This window comes from Aptenodytes forsteri, unplaced genomic scaffold (assembly GCF_000699145.1).
Source record: "Aptenodytes forsteri isolate BGI_AS27 unplaced genomic scaffold, ASM69914v1 Scaffold267, whole genome shotgun sequence".
Classification (NCBI taxonomy): Eukaryota; Metazoa; Chordata; class Aves; order Sphenisciformes; family Spheniscidae; genus Aptenodytes; species Aptenodytes forsteri.
In genome coordinates this window covers 3,314,353-3,333,076 of record NW_008794173.1, presented here as the reverse complement: position 1 = coordinate 3,333,076, position 18,724 = coordinate 3,314,353, and the positions used below count along the sequence as shown (strand labels likewise).

Here is an 18,724-nt window from a genome sequence, read left to right as displayed (position 1 = left end):
GGCGGGCGTGCCGCGCGGGGTGTGAGAGGCAGGCTCTCCGCCTTCGGCCGCGCGTTGCCGTTTTAGTCGCCAGGCTTTGATGTGCGGCGTACTTGTCGTTGTTTCTCCTCCTCCCCCGCAGGTCTCGGTAATTAACACCGTGGACACCTCTCACGAGGACATGATAGTAAGTGTGCTGGGGGGCTTTAACAGGAGCACCGCTCGCTCTGCCGCCTGCGCCCTCTCCCATTTTAACAGAACTACGTTATGGGGGGTGAGGAGCGTGATGTACGTACCTGTATAAAACGAGGCACAGGGGATATCAGACGGAGGATACTGTCTGAAATTCTGATACGCTATTTTGTGCCGTGCAGACAGGAAAACGTAGCTACCAGGGGAAGGAGAAATTGTTTAAAACTTTAATTTTCATGCCTAGGCTTGTTTCTGCTCGTTTCTATGACACAATATGTATGCATATACTAAACGGTACAGAACTTGAGCAGATGAGACTGATTTTCCTCTGTGTGGATGTTTCCGGGAGCAGATGTGTACGTACGGGTAGGAGGAAACATTTCAAAGTAATTCATAGAATCAAGGAGCCCAGTTAAATAATGACGTTTCAAACATAAATAAGAGGGGTCAGTATTCTTACATCCACTTTACATATTAAACAAAACCACATAACTGGTCGAGGCTTTACAGTCAGTGGCACTAATTTCCTGTCCTCTCCTGAAAGTGCTGTGCGTTACTGCCCGGGATTCCCTAGATTACTTCCGCGTAACGTTTGTATGGTTTGCGAAAACAGCAGTTGGGGAAATAATGACTTACGTGGCTTGTCTGGGTTGTTTAAAAACTACCCTTTTTAACTGGCCATGCTGGGACTCAGTCCAACTCCTACAGCTACTTTTAAAATGTCACAAGATTGGTTAACAAAGCAGAACTCACGGGTGCTGACAGCAGCTTTTCCGTCGCCTTGCAGCATGATGCTCAGATGGATTACTATGGCACGCGGTTAGCGACCTGCTCTTCAGACAGATCCGTGAAAATCTTTGATGTTCGGAACGGAGGGCAAATCCTCATTGCGGACCTGAGAGGGTAAAGTGTCGTGAACAGAAGATTTTAATCTGTGGAAATCTTTAATATTTTGTCGTTTTGCCTTTTGGTAACATAAGATGCGTGCTAAATTCCTCCAAGGTAATAATTGCTATGGCTGGCTGTTGCTAAACAACTCTTCAGAGCTGTGAGGGGGGGACAGAGAGCCAGTTAGAAATAACACTGGGACTTTTTCATTCGTTAAATACTTGACACCTATAATTTTCAAGAAGTAAACTCACAATCTTAATTGCTGATACAAGGATAAGTGTTTGGAACTGTTTTTGATGGCAGTGGCTTTGTCTGACTGTCCTGTATGCTGTTTTTCATCTTGGCATTACTCATATTCTTCCTGTCGCTGCATTCATCGCTTGCAGAACACCGATTCACAGTAATGATGGCTGCGAAACAGCCGCAACTGGAATGGGTTTCTCTCAGCTTTTCCAAATAGCGTTGTTTCTTGCAGGCACGAAGGTCCCGTGTGGCAGGTTGCCTGGGCTCATCCTATGTATGGAAATATCTTGGCTTCCTGTTCCTATGACAGGAAGGTTATTATCTGGAAGGAAGAAAATGGCACTTGGGAAAAGACGTATGAGTACACGGGGCATGATTCCTCAGGTATGTGGGGTCTGGAGCTGGGAAGTGAGACTGGGGATATGAGAGGATTCGGAAAGGTTGGAATAAACCCATCAGTGTTACGGAAGAAAGCCTCTATCAAACAGACAGGGATAAATTAGTGGAGAGACAGTAAGTCTATTCAGCATAAACAGAACATTCACATAATGTCATATTGCTGGATAACCTCCTGTCCTGATTCATATGATGTTTGCGTAGGAGCTGTTTTACAAATAAATCAGCTTTCAAATAAACAAGATGGTTCTTGCGGAAAATACTGTGTGTATCCACTACAGGAAGAAAGGAAAAAAGTGTATTTTAGCATGCTGCGTTTTGTTTTATGGTGGAAACTGTTTTGTTCAGACGATTGGTCCTCCTACATGCAGATCTGAGAAGTCTCCAGCTTTGTTCTGTTGCTAATCTAGACTTTAAATACTATGCCTGCTATTCAGCTTTTGTTCTGGAGTCAGCGATACTCTTCATTGTTGCAGGGGATAGTCAAGAGTTTTTAATCTCTCATTAAGAGTGCTCTTTTGGTGTTCTCTTTCTAAAAGGGTGCCAAAAATAAAGGCAGTTTTCTGTCATTCAGTAAACAATGTTAATTGACTGGCTTTGCTGAAATTCAGGAATGCTAAGACTCTTATTCTTAGCTTGCAAAGCTGCTCACTTTTAGTGACTATTCCACTAATACTAGTCAGTGATTTGGTTAGTCAATTTTAGGTAGTCACCGTGTTGTAATCCAGTCTGTCTCACCCTCCACAGTGAATTCTGTCTGCTGGGCACCACATGACTATGGATTGATTCTGGCCTGCGGGAGCTCTGATGGGGCCATTTCGTTATTGAGCTACACAGGTGACGGGCAATGGGAAGTCAAAAAGATCAGCAATGCACATACGGTAAGTCTGTTCCTTTGGAGCAGTACAGGGTTCTTGGAGCTACAGATAGCACCAAGTTGATGCCTCAAGGAACTTGTAGACTAGGTAAATACTGAAATACAATGAAATGATGTGAAACATTTTCCAGAATCAAGACTAACTTGTTTTAAATTAATCCAGAGTGGGAAGGTATACTTTGTAGTCACTAAAATGAAGTAGAAAACAAGACAGGTGAAGGTTACTAAACAGCACTGATAATACTTGCTTATTAAGCGTTATTGTTAAACCCAGTTCCGGAAATTACCTGGTAGGAAATGGCTTTGGTACTAAGAACACCTGTACCAACCGACTGAATAAACTGAAGCTGGAAAAACTGCAGGACTCATGTTTTTCCCAAAATAGTGGAGATTTTTGCTTACGCAGAACTTGATAAGCTAATGGCAGTGGCTCTCAATAAAAGGAAATTGGGCTCCGGACCCACAGGTTGCTTCTACTCCTGCATTCCTAAATCTTAGCAACTGCGTATGTCTTGGGTTTTTTCAGTTTATATCTCTGTCCCCACTGTTTACATATCCAAGACAATATTTGCACATAAAACAGTTATTTAGCTACCTAAGGCTTTCTGAATAAGTGCCTTATTGAGACTAGACTGTATCTGGATTTCTTACTCATCCTGTATCCATCCAGCATTGTGCAAGACTCCGATTTTCCTAAGACGGGCTTATTTCCAACACCCACCCCCCCACCCCACCCCCAATAGAGAGTATGCTAGGTGTCCTTTGCCCCCTCAGCAGTTTTTATTTATTTAACGTAAGCAACTTCTAATAATGATTTTTTTTCTTCATTAAATAGATTGGATGTAATGCAGTTAGCTGGGCTCCTGCTGTTGTACCAGGAAGCCTTATAGAACAACCGTCTGGTCAAAAACCAAACTACATCAAAAGATTTGCATCTGGTGGCTGTGACAACCTTGTCAAGATCTGGAAGTAAGTGCTCTATTGCCAGACTTAAGAACTTAGAAAACGTGATATCCTTTATAGTCTTTGGATGTCCCTGTTAGTAATATTTTCGGCACCTCTGTGCTTTCATCTTTGAATTATTGTTATAGAGAAGTGCTTTAAAAATTGAGACAACTTAGTGATGTACTATCTCTCACATGATTATAGCAATTTGTGTCAGCCCTGCTTAATCTTGTCTTGGAAAGTTGCTTTCTAATTGTCTTTGATTACCTCTGTCACTTGGACAATCGCAGATTTCTGTACGGTAACTGAAGATCAAATACTCTTTGCCTATGCTGCTTTCTCTCCCCTGGAAGGGGTTTTGTCAGTTTAAGCCATAGAGCTTTTTGGAGAAGAGTGGGGAACACTTGTGCTTTGTACTATCTGGATAATCAGGAGTCTGAAAGCTACAAAACCAAAGCCTTCCAGAACAGGAGATGAGAAATATGACTGGCTGCTGCTGCCACCCTTCTGACTGTATAAATGTGTTTTCAGGGAGGAAGATGGTCAGTGGAAAGAAGAGCAGAAGCTGGAGGCTCATAGTGACTGGGTTCGAGATGTAGCCTGGGCTCCATCCATAGGTTTGCCAACAAGTACCATTGCTAGCTGCTCACAGGTGAGGCTTCTGTTGGAGTGGCAGAGGCAGGCTCTCAATGCCCTCGCTTCAATTTACTAGAGAAAAGGGGAAGGAAGTAAAGGAATAGTAAGGATAGAACTGCTGTAACACGTCCTCTTGGCAACCCTTTGCTATACCTGGGTCTGTGCATAAGAGCCTTTGATTCCTGTTCCTCCCAAACTCAGAAGCCCAGTGGAAGCATTTCTGGACAAAGGTTTGTGTGTGTGGCTCTGTACCAAAGACTATCTTTTATTTTGAAAATCATGAGCAGGATGGTCTCACTATGAGGATGACCTTCAAACTAAAGTTGTATTTTAATGTCTCTGGATCAAATTCCTTAACTTCCAGCTAAAAATACTGTTTTCTAATAACTGGCATTCTTAATCAGCTCTGGTGTCCTCAACCACCTTATTGACTGTAGCGTTCTTGCTGCTAATAATTCTGTAAATGCTTTTTTTAATAGCAGGAAGACTACTGAGTAAGCTGCTAACTTGCTGTCATGTGACTGGAAAGCAAAATCTCATTCTGCGGAACCATTCAGCTGATATATATGGATTTTGGGAGCTCTTCCCTGGTGTTTACAAGTCACCTTTTGCATGTAGCTTTTCTCATCAGAAAGCTGTACTCCTGTCTTGCTTACAGCTATAGTAAGAAAACAGCCCCTTTGCTGTGTTGAGCAAAAATGCATGTAAACACATGTAGGGTTCATATCAGAGCTGTGATTTGGAAGTGTAGCCATTAAGTGCAATCAAGGTTGTTTTTTTTGTGTTATAACTAGTGGTCCAACCACCTCGGTCTGCTTGCTTTTGTAGGATGGCAGAGTGTTTATATGGACATGTGATGATGCCTCTGGAAATTCATGGTCACCAAAGTTGCTGCACAAGTTCAATGATGTTGTCTGGCATGTGAGTTGGTCCATTACTGCAAATATTCTTGCAGTGTCTGGAGGAGACAATAAAGTGAGTACTGTTGCCTTGGCTTTTACTCCCTCATGCCACTTTTTCTTTTGACTTACCAAAAGGGGAGGAAGACCCTAACCTTTGGCAAACTGTTTGCACTGCGTTCTTAGTCCTTACCGGAGATTAGAAATGCAGGCTTAACTTTATTTTGTAGGGTACTAACAGCAGAATTCACATGCTCTCCCTTTACCACTGGATGATTATTCAGTATACAGCAACAACTAACTTGATACTTAGAACAATGCTGCGACACTTGACTTCTGTAACTGTAGACTATCACCAACTAGTGACATGGTGGTTGCAAGGAAATGGGAAACTGAGAATGTATTAAGGCTGAAACTTCTTCCTGATCTGTTTTTGAGGTGACGCTATGGAAGGAATCAGTAGACGGACTGTGGGCGTGTATCAGTGATGTCAACAAGGGCCAAGGAGGGGTGTCTGCCGTTACAGAGGGGCAGCAGAATGAGCAGTGATGCATGAGTGAATGTTCCAGCTGCAACAAGTGATCACTATACCTGATTTGCAATGTTTCTTGAACCGGATGAGAACTGATTTTATCTAAACTGGACATGAACATGGGAAACAACAATTATCCAATTTTATGAGCGCTCTATAACTATTACTGGGAGGCTACAATATGTTGATAATCAGCCTTAATTGACATTCCCTTAAATTTAAGGTAAAGTGCATAGCAAAGTGCTGTGCCTTATACTACTCCTTGATGCTGTAGAAACTGTCCCCTGCTTTTCTGGTTTAGGGGTCAAATTTAATTGGATATGCTGTGGTCAGACTTCAGGCACTCGAGTAGGAACAGGAGGAGGCTATCATAGTGGTGAGGGGTGAACTCCTTTGTGCGAGGGGACAAATACTCTGTCCCTTCAAAGGCCAGAACTTTGTTTCAAGTGAGGGGAAGGGCTGGTGGAGTTCTCAGCATTAGATGACAGCATGCTAGCTAGCCCTTCTAGTAGTAGTGAAGTAGTGCTTAGATCTTCCTGAAAATAATGTGCTTGGATATGTGAAAGTCTCTGTGCTTTCCTGAAGATGAAAAGGAGTAGTGGAATGCATATGTCTTTTGCTTTGCAATAATCTCAAACTTGGTTATTTAACCAACATCAATAAATCAAACCATAATTTGAAGATTTCTTTCTTTTAGACACACTTCTGTACTGTACCTCAGTTGTTTTTGTTGAGCTACCAACAGAATAAAGTCCTATTGGTTAAAGCCTGGTGTGCTGTATTTAATAATCTTTTCACAGGGGACTTGTCAAAGCTGTCTGCCTTCAGTCAAGCCACAGTCGTGGTGTCCTCCCATCCATGGTATTGGTTTTGTAATAGCTGGGAAGGTATTAGTCCACTAGAGACTAACACTGTATATAGTGTAAGAAAGAACAAATTTTTGCCTTGTTAAACTTATGTGCCATTGCACTTCAGGCAAACATATTAGGCTCAAACAAACCACATTTCAGTATGTCTTCAGCTAAAAGCTGAAGCACTCTTCCCCTCCAAGAGGGAAAGTACTTAAACGTCACATTTTCCCTTTATTCTTCAGTTGCGCTGAAGCAACACAAGTGAACAATTCACAGCCTTCCTCCTTCTCCAAGGTAGTGGTTCCTAGACACAGTCTTTGTTTTGGCATAGTCAAGATAATATACCCTCTTTTCTAGAAAAACAAACCTAATGTTATGATAGTTATCTGTACTAGCCAAATAATATCCTAGTTGCTCTCACAGAAACACATACATGAATTATCTTTCTGTATACCAACAGAAGTATGCAACATTCCTGTTCTTGTTTAAATGCACTGTAGCCTTACCCCCCAAAAAAAAGAATCAACTCCTCTAGAAATTAGCATTACATTCAAACAGTTCCATTTCAAATTATACAGCAAAGCACTATTTTCTTTCAAGCTGTTTTCCATTTCTACTAAGCTCATAACTGCAAAGCTGAACAGGCAGCCTTTCATTCCCAGTGCCATACCCACTTGTTCTTCTTTGATACAGAGTACCTGGTCATCTAAGAGGGTTTTGGGTTGGCTTTAGCTGCTATGGAAACTATACAAACTTGAAATCAAGCACATTACCTCCAATAAAAACGCTCAAAAATGAAACCTCATTCTTAGTTAGCTTTTACCACACCTCATTCTAAGGAAAAAGAGCACTAACTCCTTAAGTACACAAGAAAAGTTTTTGCCTGTGGGGGTATTAGGTTCCACAATTCACCCTATTAAAAGTTATCCTTATATTTTATGAGTTTTAATACTTAAGAATTCAAACCTACTTAGCAGCAAGGCCCAGTTGAGCCTGTTATCCCTTCATACTTAAGATGAAATGTATTAAAATTGTTTCAAGTAATGATCAAAGTATCCCCAACAATTACAATTGATAAAAGATTATTTAAGAGTTATACAGTTTATTCATTGCAAATATAAGCATTAGGTGAAAGTTTTTCAGTTGCTCTTGAGAATAGCCTTCATGTTTTTGGATCTCTAATCCCCTCCTTCTCATACTTGGGGTCAGGATTGGGGAAAAGAAAGAGAGAAAGAGAATAGACTCAACATAAGTTTCACACTGAAGAACTTAAAATTGCTACTCAGTCTGATGAACGCCAGCGTGGTCTTTCCTGTGCCCACAGTGCACCATCGTTCTTCCTTTCACTATCTAGCCTGAGAAGAAGAAAAGTTTGTGTCTTGTGATGACTGAAAGGAGTTTCCACAGAAGAAATAAAGTTCTGTCATTCAATCTGCATTGTTAAGTTTATGAAGTTTCTGGCATGTCTCCTACTAATACACCGGTAACTAGGCTGTCTTTAATGGCAAATGTGGTCACTTGAAACTTAGAAAACAAACAAAACCGCAGGAGTTACCACACTGTTTTGTACAACAGCCTATCTAAATTCATATCCTACACTTCTGTTTTCCTCACTACTTTGGAGTCCTGACAGGCCTTAATAAAGCAGAAGATGCTGAGCCAAAGATCAAGCTCCCGGAAGCTACAGGGAACACATCTATCTCCCTGTCGTGTTTGGAATCCAGAAATAGCTTGATTCTGGGGCCAGCCCAGAACAAAACACAAGTGTGCTATGAAAATGCAAGGGCCTTCTGCCTCCTTGTGGTTTCTGGTAGGATCCAGAAGCTCTGCCTGCTTTCTTTGTGCTATCGGGTATTTTTATTAACAAGCCCTCAGATAAAAGCCAAGATGAAGATTAACTCTATCAGAGTTTTAACCTAGCTTTGTTGCTAGCAGGGTTTTTGACCCATCACCTCCATTGTCTTCAGCTCCCTTATCACAGTTACTAGCTTCCTCAGTTTTACCAATTCAGCTGATACCAGTCACATTTAAGAAGTGATTTTCTTTTAAAATTTGGATCATTTCACAAATCTGATTTACAGCATGACTGCACAATATTTGAAATAATCAACCAGAAAGCCACAACATGAGACACAGAAAGAGGAAAGCTCTTAAATCATGTTTGCAGAAGAAAACAAATGGAAGTGCATCCCGAAATAAAACTAGTTTTCCAACTCCACAGATGGGCTAAAGATACAGAGTCTTATTTGGCCAGAGCACAGTTAAGATGGTTATAAATGGCTCCACGTTACATTTTCTCCAATAGCAAATCTGATTAACTACATTCCTCCTCATCTTCCCATCTTTGCACATTTCCCATGCCTACCTCAATCCTACTACTGGAAGTTTGTGAGGCTGCGGTGTAAAATGGATCCTACAAATCAGCTATGTCATTCAAGTTACAGTAGAACACGAGCAACAGAAGTTGCAAATTTGTCATCCTTCATCATATATTCCTTTTCTCTTACTCTCTCTCAAGTTGAAAAAAAAAAATTCCCAATTTCTCTTCATGGGATTTTTATAGACCCTCAGCCATTGCTACTAATTTTCACTGAAGTTTTAAAAATTTGTTAATATTCTGTTTTTAGTGTAATGGAAGCCAAGTTTCCTAGGTATCATTTTCAGTTTCGGTCTTCCAGCAAAAGACAACAAAATCTGATAAAACAGAACCTGGGAGAGAATACAGAAGTGAGGGAATGCACTTAAAGGTGAAAATGAGAAACACAGCTGCCACCGCAGGTCAGGAATAAAGCTCAACTTCTCCATTTCTGTTACACCACCTCAGATAATAAAAAGGGTTTGGGGCTTTTCCTTTTTGAAAAATAAATGTTACAGCTATGAATTAATTTTTAAAAGGAACAATGTTAATGCCACAGGAAAAAAGGAAACTCTCACTTCATTCCCTACACAATTTCACTATACATAAAAATAAGTGCAGCAATGGATCTATGCACTGTTTTCACTTTTTTTTTTATTTTGTTATCTTAGAAGCAGGCCAAGTTTCCAAGGAATTTAAATACATACCAGATATTGCATTTCCAGGAATATTGTAATGCAGAACAAATACTCCACTCAATATATAAAGTGCTTCAGAAAGCAGCTGTTTGGTGAAGCCACGAAACTAACCAGGTAAAGTTTTACAGCATTTTCAGCTTTTGCCGGTTTTCCTGTGTAATTCCTCTCCACTAACCTGTCTGTTCCAGTTACTATATCTTAGTTAGAGAAGAAAACACTGTAAACAATAATCTCTTTTGGACAGGATATTTTTACCTTTAGCATATAAAGATTATGTTTACTTTATACATCCATCTTTAGAAATAATTTCAAGTCATTCAAGTCAGGAGACAGATTTTCACTGGATTTGGATTCAATTAAATACAAAGATTGTAAAATATATTTAATTTTTCAACCTATGCTTTCAGGTTTGACATCCTGCCTCACGAAAATAATCATGTTTCTCAGAGGTACTCTGCTGGGAATTATTCTTTACAGCATCCTCTGGACAGAAACTACTCTGGCTGGCTCTAGTTTTTTAAGCCCTGAATATAAAAAAGCGCAGGTAAAAAAATTCAGAAAAATACTTTCTCAAGATTGTCCTCATCTATAAGTCCATAAAACCAATATTCTTTACAGTGTTCAGAGAAGCTTTTAGAAGATTGATTTTCTGGAAGAGGAAGGAGTTATTCCAGAGAACTTCTGTAACAAACGATTAGCATTGTATTCATGCTATGAGAATATGTATCTAATCTCATTCACTAAGAATTAATAATCTGGAAAAAAAGAACAACTGAAGAGAAAGCATTCATTTAAATGATTTGTTGGCATCTTCTTTGGAAATTAACTGTAAGGTGCTTGTTCTTTAAGGAACCCTTAAACCAAATTCCTATTAAAGTGCATGCAGCAATGGTAGTACAATTATTATAGACCTACATATCATACATACGTAAGTGTGTAATGCCTTCAGCTAATTTGCTGCATCTGTGTTAATTAGGGGTTCTATTTTCCCCACTACAGACTAGTTTGACTATGGAAAGAGTATATAAATGTTATTTTGCTTTCTTTCTAGCAACAAAATGGTCCAAAGAAACCCACAGCACAATTACATCGTCGAGGCACAGAAGGCTTTTGGGATACAGATGAAGCAGGGGCAGAAGACGACAGTAACAGTACTGAAATTAAGGTTTGTATTTTTTCTTCTTGCTCACATACACATTTAAGGGATGGGGTTGGGTAATACAATTTCTGTCACAGGAGGCAGTACAAATTAAAACTACAGTCATTTTTAACTTGAAAGGCAACTAGGAAAGGGCACATGAAAACTGCCGGCATTGATAGTATGAAATAATTGAAAATTAGCAGCAGTAATTCAGATCACAATCTCCTATTTAGGATTCACTTACATTTCAGAACTAACATATAATAATGCGAGTTCCTTGTAAAGTTTTCCTTCCTCCAGTTTATTGTGTAGTTTGGTCTGCAGTAGCTATACACCCTGTTTCTGAGATTTTGATTACATCTCAGCACTAATAAGCGAATAGATGGAATAACGTTTTATACCTCTTGCTTATCATCATTCCCGTGAATAAAATTAAGTTGTCCTTGTCCAGAACTTGTCTGTTAAACTCTGCCTTTTAATGTTTTTATAGTTTAATGTTCCCTTTGAAATCAGAGTCAAGATAACAGAAAAAGAGTGTCAAGAATGTGGACAAGCCCTGGAGAAGATGCTAGGGAACGTGCTTGAAGAGAATGCTAAAGGTACTGCCAACCAAGTCATTAAAGCAGAGCTTTTAAAAAAGACAAACAAACAAAATAACCCAAACAAAAACACCAACAACATAAACCAAACAACTTCTGTCATCTAATTTGTCATGCAAGTCATTCGGGGCAGCATTTCACAAGTGATTGGGACTAAGTTACCACTAAGAGAACCACTTAAGTATCTGATGTTCAGAAACTGCTAGTTGAATTTTGAAGAATCACATTCAAGTATATTAGGCAGAAGGGGAAGGCTTCCTTTCCTTACACTACCAATCTTTTTTTCCCCCCTTCCCTCAAATCCCAGCATTTCCCTGTTTTCTCAGCTAAGACCTTCACAATTTTCATGGTGCAAAGTATTAAAAACATAATTGTAACTAAGATAGTTCTAGCAGATTCACTGATAACTAAAGTTCTAGTGACCAACTCCCACTGCATGCTGCCTGTTTTTTACCTTTATAGCCTGTCATACTTTATTTGCACTCACCCATGTTAAGCTGATCTTTATGAATCTTCTGTTTTAATGTTTATGTCAGTTTTAATATCTGCATTACACATTCCAACTACAAATCACTTCATGCTTCTACTTTCACCCTGCTTTTCAGGCTCCCAAGTCTTCCCCCAAGCTCCTCTTTCCGTTTTCCTCTGAATTCCTTCTGAAGGGCTACTTCTATGGCCATTACACAAATAAGTCTTATGCGTATGTGTCCTTATAGAATGTAACTACGTGAAAGCCACCTTATCTTCTACCTTCGGTTGAGCACTTGTAGAACTTCTAGACAGATTATCAAAACAGGATTTTCAGAAAAATATTAAGACTATCAAAATAATCTGTCAAAATAATCTTTATCTTTTGTCTTTTTAGAAACTCAGATGAAAAAATGAGGGAAGATGAAGGACAAAGATAGCACTAGATGGCCTGTTTTGTTTAAAATTTTATTTAAAAATGAAATTATTACTCATTTCACAAGTCTAAAGAAGAAAGAAGTATGCGAACCTGAGCAGTTTGCCCTGACAGACACTGGAACAGATTATCTTTTAAGGAAGAATACGAGACCTAGAGCCAAAAATAATAAAAGGGCAAGGTTAATCACAGGCCGACATGTAGGCTTATTCTCTTATTTTCTCTCTTTTCCTTAGTAAATATAGTGATTATTCCAAATGATGTGTTTGAAGGCTATATGAATCCTTTCTAAAACTGGTGGAAACCTCTTCTTACACTTCTATACACATCTATAATAGAGAATAAAGCTTATGCTGAAACTGCAATTACTTGTGGCATTGTTTTTTGTTTTTTAAGAGTAGCTCAAACTAGATAGTTCATGTAATAAACTACACAAACTAGATGGACAAGGACTCAACTTTCAGTTGCCAAATTAGCTTAATTGCCAAGGGATTTGTTAATATGAATCATATCAAGGAAAGCATCTAATATCTCTTCCAGTTAAAAAAAGAAAAAAAGAAAATAATGTTTCCAGTTAGCTTGTTTGGATTCAGAACCATATGCATACTGGTGCATACATCAGAGGTACAAGGTAATTTTTCATGCCTTCAAATGCCTAAACCAGTATGCTCCAATGTAGTAGATGTTCTTTTCTGTACCTCAGCCCAGATGGACATCTGATAATCCATGAACATTTTCTAGAATTTCCTCCTGAAGACATTCTATAAAGTACTCTTTAACAGGCTAATGTGATACATGTAAATACAACGGCAAGTTTTATTAGACATGTTCCCTTTTCCTGTCACAGAATTAATCACCTAAATGAAGTGATCCCTTTGATGCCACTAGCCCCATCTTGTGCTATACTCCACCAGAAGGCAAATGAGAATTATAAGTGAAGGGGGAAGCAGAGTGGAAAAGAGTAAACAATTCTAGACTAAAACAAGACTAGCCCAGGGTAAGGATGTAGACACGTACTTTTTGAAACCTGCAGAAGTGTTATGAAAGGGGAGAGTCAGAAAGAGCACTGAAGTTGCATTTATTATGCTGAACTCTAATCCTCACTTCCACAACAGATCTACTGCTTGTGTTATTTTTACACTTGTTTTCCAAGCATATTCCATGGAAACAGTCAGCCAATAAGCTGCCCAACAGTACAGGAAGGAAACTGTCAGCCAGAGATACTGCATAAATCCTTTCTTAAAATAAGAAGCACTGTAGTTAGGATCGCTATTTCTAGAATTCTGACAGAGTTGTGCAGGGTACAGTCTACTCACCAAGAAGAAAAAATATGGCTAAGCTAGTCTACAGAATAAAAATTGAGGCACAGGCTATTATGCTGTGTTGCTTATTCAGCTTATTGAGCATAACATTCTAAGGTTTTTTTTTTTTAAAAAAAACAAACAACCAGACAAAAAAGGCAACACAAAAAACCCCCAACAATAAAAACAAACAAACAAACAAACAAACAAAAAAGGCAACACAAAAAAACCCCAACAATGTTTCCTGGTGATCTAGAGAAAAAACTTTGGACCTATAAATGTGCGCAGTATTTTCTCCTTTGCAAATACGACATCAACCTCAAGAGGGTAGTATAACCTAGTAGTGCACAACAGGACAAGTAGACAAAACGGTTCTCGGGTGCTTTCTAACCTGCCTAGTAGAAACGGATGCTCCCTATTTTGTTCCAAGTATTCTGCTCAGAGAGATTTTTTGTACAGTCTCTCTTGCTTTGGAGGCAGAAAAATAAGTAAGCAAAGCAGTAAATTCCACAGAAGTGCTCCAGGAACAGTTCTACGACACTGTAGCTGCCAGTAAAGCAATGCCTGAAGAGCAAAGCACTGGACTAGCATGATTACAATTTGACTGCATCCACAACTTCTCTGGGCAACCTGTTGCAGTGTCTCACCACCCTCATCACAAAAAATTTCTTCCTTGTATCTAATGTAAATCTCCCCTTTTTTAGTTTAAAACCATTACCACTTGTCCTATCACCACATCCACAGAAGGCAGTTAGCACCTGACTCACAATTTCAACAGTTTAAACTGTCTAATATATTAAAGGATCCTTGCATACTGAGGCAGAAGTGATTTAGTTCAGTATTTCTGGTGTATCGTTATTTGCCCATCTCTAGACTTCTCTTAAAAGTGTGTGTACATCACGGAATACATGCCATTTTCAATGCAAAACTCATTTGTAAGTACCAACAATTCAGGAGACTTTTTTCAATTAAAACTTTATACTAAATTTGATTTGCTCTAGCATCTCTTTCCATTTGAGTTGCAAACCAAATGGAAAAAAGAACCAAAATGTCGATAGAACACTTTCAAGAACAGTAAGTTGCATGATTATCAGAATGAGCTGGCACACAGATATTTGGGTTGGCATCAGTGAACTACGCTAGCATCAATCACTGAAAAATTCCTAAAATTCTTCTTTTTGCCCATATTGACATGAGTTTTAAAAAAGGCAACCTCAACTCTCACTGCGATCATACCGCTCAGGAAGTGCTCGTGTGGTACAATTTGGACTGGTACAGAAAACCAGAATATCCTATGTTACTCCTACGACATCTGCTCTAGGATTTTTCCAAAACAATTATGCAATCTATTTGAAAAAAAAAATAAGCTAGATCTCATCCCTCTGACACAGTACAGATAATTTCAAAACTGGCATTCTTGTTATCTTATTTCTGAGCAATGACATTGAGGTAAAAACATCTAATAGAAGCTGGGTAATTACCTGGGTATTCACTACAACTGGTTGTCCTAAGCCAAATACTGCATACAACAAATGCCAAGAAGGTGATCTAGCCAAGACGCGAGGAATTATTCAACAACAACAAAACCCCCACAATCAAAAGTCAAAGTAAAAGCACGGTTTTTTTTCTCTGCCAACCCAGATCCAGTGTCTATTCACTTGGTAATAATGTTTCCAATCAAGTCAAGAACTTCACCAAACTCATCTTTCTCCTCAGATTTCAGCAACCAAAAGGAATGGATTCTCACAGGGTTGAAAAGCAAAAGAACCCCTAAAACAATGTTCCTTTATGCACTCGGTAGCAGTATGACAAAGCACTCTTACGTGACCTGGAGCCATCCACAAAGTTACACAAATATTTGATTACATCCTTAAGTATTATTTGGATGGGAGGGCAGCAGGGGAGGAGGAAAAGGAAGAATGCGTTTCTGTGTTAGTCCCAAGTCATTCACCCAGACTTCCCTAACCAGAAGCTATCTTGGGGTCGGGCACTATTCCAGTATTACTTAAGTGCCCACAATTAAGATTTTTTTCATGCTGCAGCTGAATATACTTATTTCTTTGCAGTTCGTTCTTACTAATGATTTGAGATAATGGATGAAATTGATATATATATTAAAATAACATATATATCACATTAGGAAAAGGCAAATGCAGCCACCACGGGACTCACCTTCAGCTGTAATCAATCTCCCTAAATTGAAGAGGATGCAGTATTACTTTTGTTTTCCAAAACCCTTAAGAGAAGTAAAAGTTGTCTTCTTCCACTAATTTGAGATGGTTATTCAATTGTGAAAAGGAAATAAAGTAACTAATTAAGCTATAATCAACCCAGTTCCTATTAAAAAAAAAAATTGATAGTAACTTCACATTAAAGAAATAACAATCAAGAGTCTCTCAAAATAAGCAGCTACTATTTTATCATGACTTTACTTGTTTAATTCTTTATAGATTAGGTAAGTGGAAAATATCCAGTCACTTCAGTTGTAATAGTTCCCCAATCTAAAGAATGATCTAATGCTTCCCCTCCCCCCCGTAATGGTACATCACTAGACTGGGCTTTACAAAACCAGGAAATTCCTAGAGTAAGAAACAGACTAAAAATATTTCATCCTCTTAATTTAAAATTTTTCAGAAAGTTGCTAACCATTAAGATCCCAAAAAATATTTCAACACATCCATTCAAAAAAGAAATACTCACCACCTTTTTTAAAATAAAACCAAACAACAAAACTCAGACTTGGTTCGTCCACAAATGCAGACTTTGGAGAGGCTCCTCCAGTGACCGTGCTATCAGCCTGAACTTCACCTGGTGGAGATACCTCCTTTCTGACCATTCCCCCGCTGGCTTTCTGAACACACTCTGAGTGCCTCAAGGCACGTTACTGTGGATCACCGATGCTTTTTTTCTTCTTCCTGTGATCTTCAGTCTGTTGTTCTCTCAAGTCGCACTTATTTTCTGTTAGTTGCACAATATTTACCTCGTCACACTCAGGTTTATTTTCAAGCTGGATAATAAATGAAAAAGTGTATTTGTTAGTAACATGTTTAAGCGGTTATGAACGACTAAACAGATAGCATGTGACCTAGGGGAGAAGAACAACCTAAAGGATGAGAAGTTTTCCCTCCCTCCCAAGAAAGGGGAAGGTGCTATAGAACTCTGCGTCTAGCCAGGGCGATAACTGGAAATGGAGCAGTCTGAGTCCCTGCAGTTTTGCTTACATCACGCTTATGCTTACAATAACACACATCAGTATTTGTCTACCTGAGTGGAAGTATTAAATGACCATCAGACATTACAGGATACTAAATGAGGTTCAGACAACATTACCGAATTATACAGATAACAAAAAGGGTAAATAATTCAAGAGAATACAACCGGCCAACACAAAATGCAAACTTGATGTATGTCATGGTTTCATTGTCTGACTTGTTAAGATAATCTGCCTTTTAGAAAGCCTGAGGGTCTATAGAAAGCAACCAACTACAGTAAGCGAAACAAAAAAATAAAGTAGCTCTGCTGCAACAAAGGATTTTTACCTCAGCTTTGTAATTAAAGTGAAGTACTTTCTCAATCCATTATGTTCATTCTCGCAGCTTGTTGCAAGAACAGGAAGTCAAGATTTGAAAGACTTCCACAAAGAAACATTACTTCATAACTAAAAATAGGAGTGACAGGAACAACACTAGAAGTCTTTCAAGTAAGTGAACAGATGACATTAGATTTCCCTCCAAGAGTTATTAACTGGCAAAAAAGGAAATGATGGCAGAAACCTGAAATTTTCATTTACATGTGCATCTACAGGCTTGTTTTCAATAACAGAACTCAAGACTACAGGATCTCACTGATAACAAAAGTTTTGCGGGACTGAATGGCAAATGATAACAGTACATAATTATATACATATATATATTTAAAGACTATGACTAAATCTTGGTGCTTTTAGACACAGGTAACCGTTATTTGATAGGGTTTAGCAGAAAGTTTTAAGCTACATTTTAAGTTACAAGCCCATCCCGCAGCCCCTCAGGGCGAGCGGGGAGTCTGCCCCTCAGGAGACAGCCCCGCCCCGAAGGCGGGACCTTGGGGCCAGTCCTGGCGCCGATTGGAGCGGCCCAGCGGCCGCCGTTGGCGTCGGGAGGCTATGCCGGGCGCGCCGGGAAGGGCGGGAAGGGCGCCCCGCCCCACTGCTCGCTCCTCTCAGCCCCGCCATGGCGGTCCCCGGCCGGCTGCAGCGGAGCCCGTTTGCGCCGCGCTCGGACCGCTCCGCAGGAAAGGGTCAGTGGTAACAGCACGGGCAGAAACACGCTGTGGGGTGGGCTACGGGACCCGGGGCACCCGCGGGCTCTGGGCTCGGCCCTCTGAGGAGCCCGGCCCGCAGCTGTGAGGGCGCGGCCTCCAGCCTCTGCCGCGGGCGGGAAGCGCAGAGAATGCGCTTGAGGAGCGGCTTGGGGTCTGCTGTGGGCTTTTGTACCAAGCCTTTTCTCAGCAGGACAGGCGTTATTAATTAGAGGACTTAACGAGAGAAAAAAAGATATTTGTATCACTTGGGAATGCTGTGAAAGTCACATGGATTGTACTGTATGGATTACTGCAGCTGCAAGACATCAGTTTGGACAAGGGCATTGTGCAGAACAGCACACAAAATACGAAATACACATTTGATTGTATGCAAGCTGGTGCATGGGGATGAGCATGTCATCAATGAGAATTGTTATTATTGATTTAGCTATGCCGTCACGCCATTTTCTCTTCTACTTGCTTTTCACCTTTCCCAGCCTGTCAAATGCAACCTCCCACAAATGCAAACACTGATTTTCCGCGGGGCTCTACAGCTCCTTTCTCCCGCTCTGATGAGCCTCTTGCACAGCTCAGGATTAGGGTTACTCACCACTGGGTGAACATATGAGAAGTACACTGTGAGTACCTTAAGGTTTTCTAAAGAGCTTTGCATAGATAATACTGCAGTTGTTTTCTCTGAATGATAATATTCTCCTGTAGGAATTATATCTTGAAATACTTTTTTGAATTTTCAAACTGCAAGTTCAAGTTGTAAACACAAAAAGATTCTACTTAATAATGCATATAGATCAATGTCATGTGTGGTTGGGTTGTCCTTGTACACGCACTTTACTGAAATGCTTGAAAGTGTTGTCTAGTCTTTCAATTTAGGCAAATTTACCATTTACTTTAACAGACAGCAGCAACTGTATAAGAAATAGCACCAGGCAACACGATTCATCAAATGTTAGGAAATGCATCTATTTCACTGTTGCCTGACACC

The 18,724-nt window shown here is 39.7% G+C and overlaps 1 protein-coding gene across 1 annotated transcript; it reads left to right on the top strand.

Annotated features, from left to right (window-relative positions):
* The first annotated feature begins 67 nt into the window (after positions 1-67).
* SEC13 (SEC13 homolog, nuclear pore and COPII coat complex component) lies at positions 68-6,356 on the top strand. Its single transcript, XM_009283749.2, has 8 exons — positions 68-166; positions 959-1,074; positions 1,538-1,689; positions 2,449-2,582; positions 3,414-3,547; positions 4,055-4,175; positions 4,988-5,134; positions 5,497-6,356. The coding sequence occupies exons 1-8, from the start codon at positions 80-82 to the stop codon at positions 5,605-5,607; spliced, it is 1,002 nt and encodes a 333-aa protein (XP_009282024.1). The 5' UTR covers positions 68-79; the 3' UTR covers positions 5,608-6,356.
* The last annotated feature ends 12,368 nt before the right edge of the window (positions 6,357-18,724 follow it).

Excerpts from the sequence above, each read along its gene's own strand:
- SEC13 (XM_009283749.2), top strand. The coding sequence starts at position 80 with ATGTGCGGCGTACTTGTCGTTGTTTCTCCTCCTCCCCCGCAGGTCTCG. Across the intron at positions 3,548-4,054 it reads AACCTTGTCAAGATCTGGAA|GGAGGAAGATGGTCAGTGGA; the intron begins GTAAGTGCTCTA and ends ATGTGTTTTCAG. Across the intron at positions 5,135-5,496 it reads TGTCTGGAGGAGACAATAAA|GTGACGCTATGGAAGGAATC; the intron begins GTGAGTACTGTT and ends TCTGTTTTTGAG.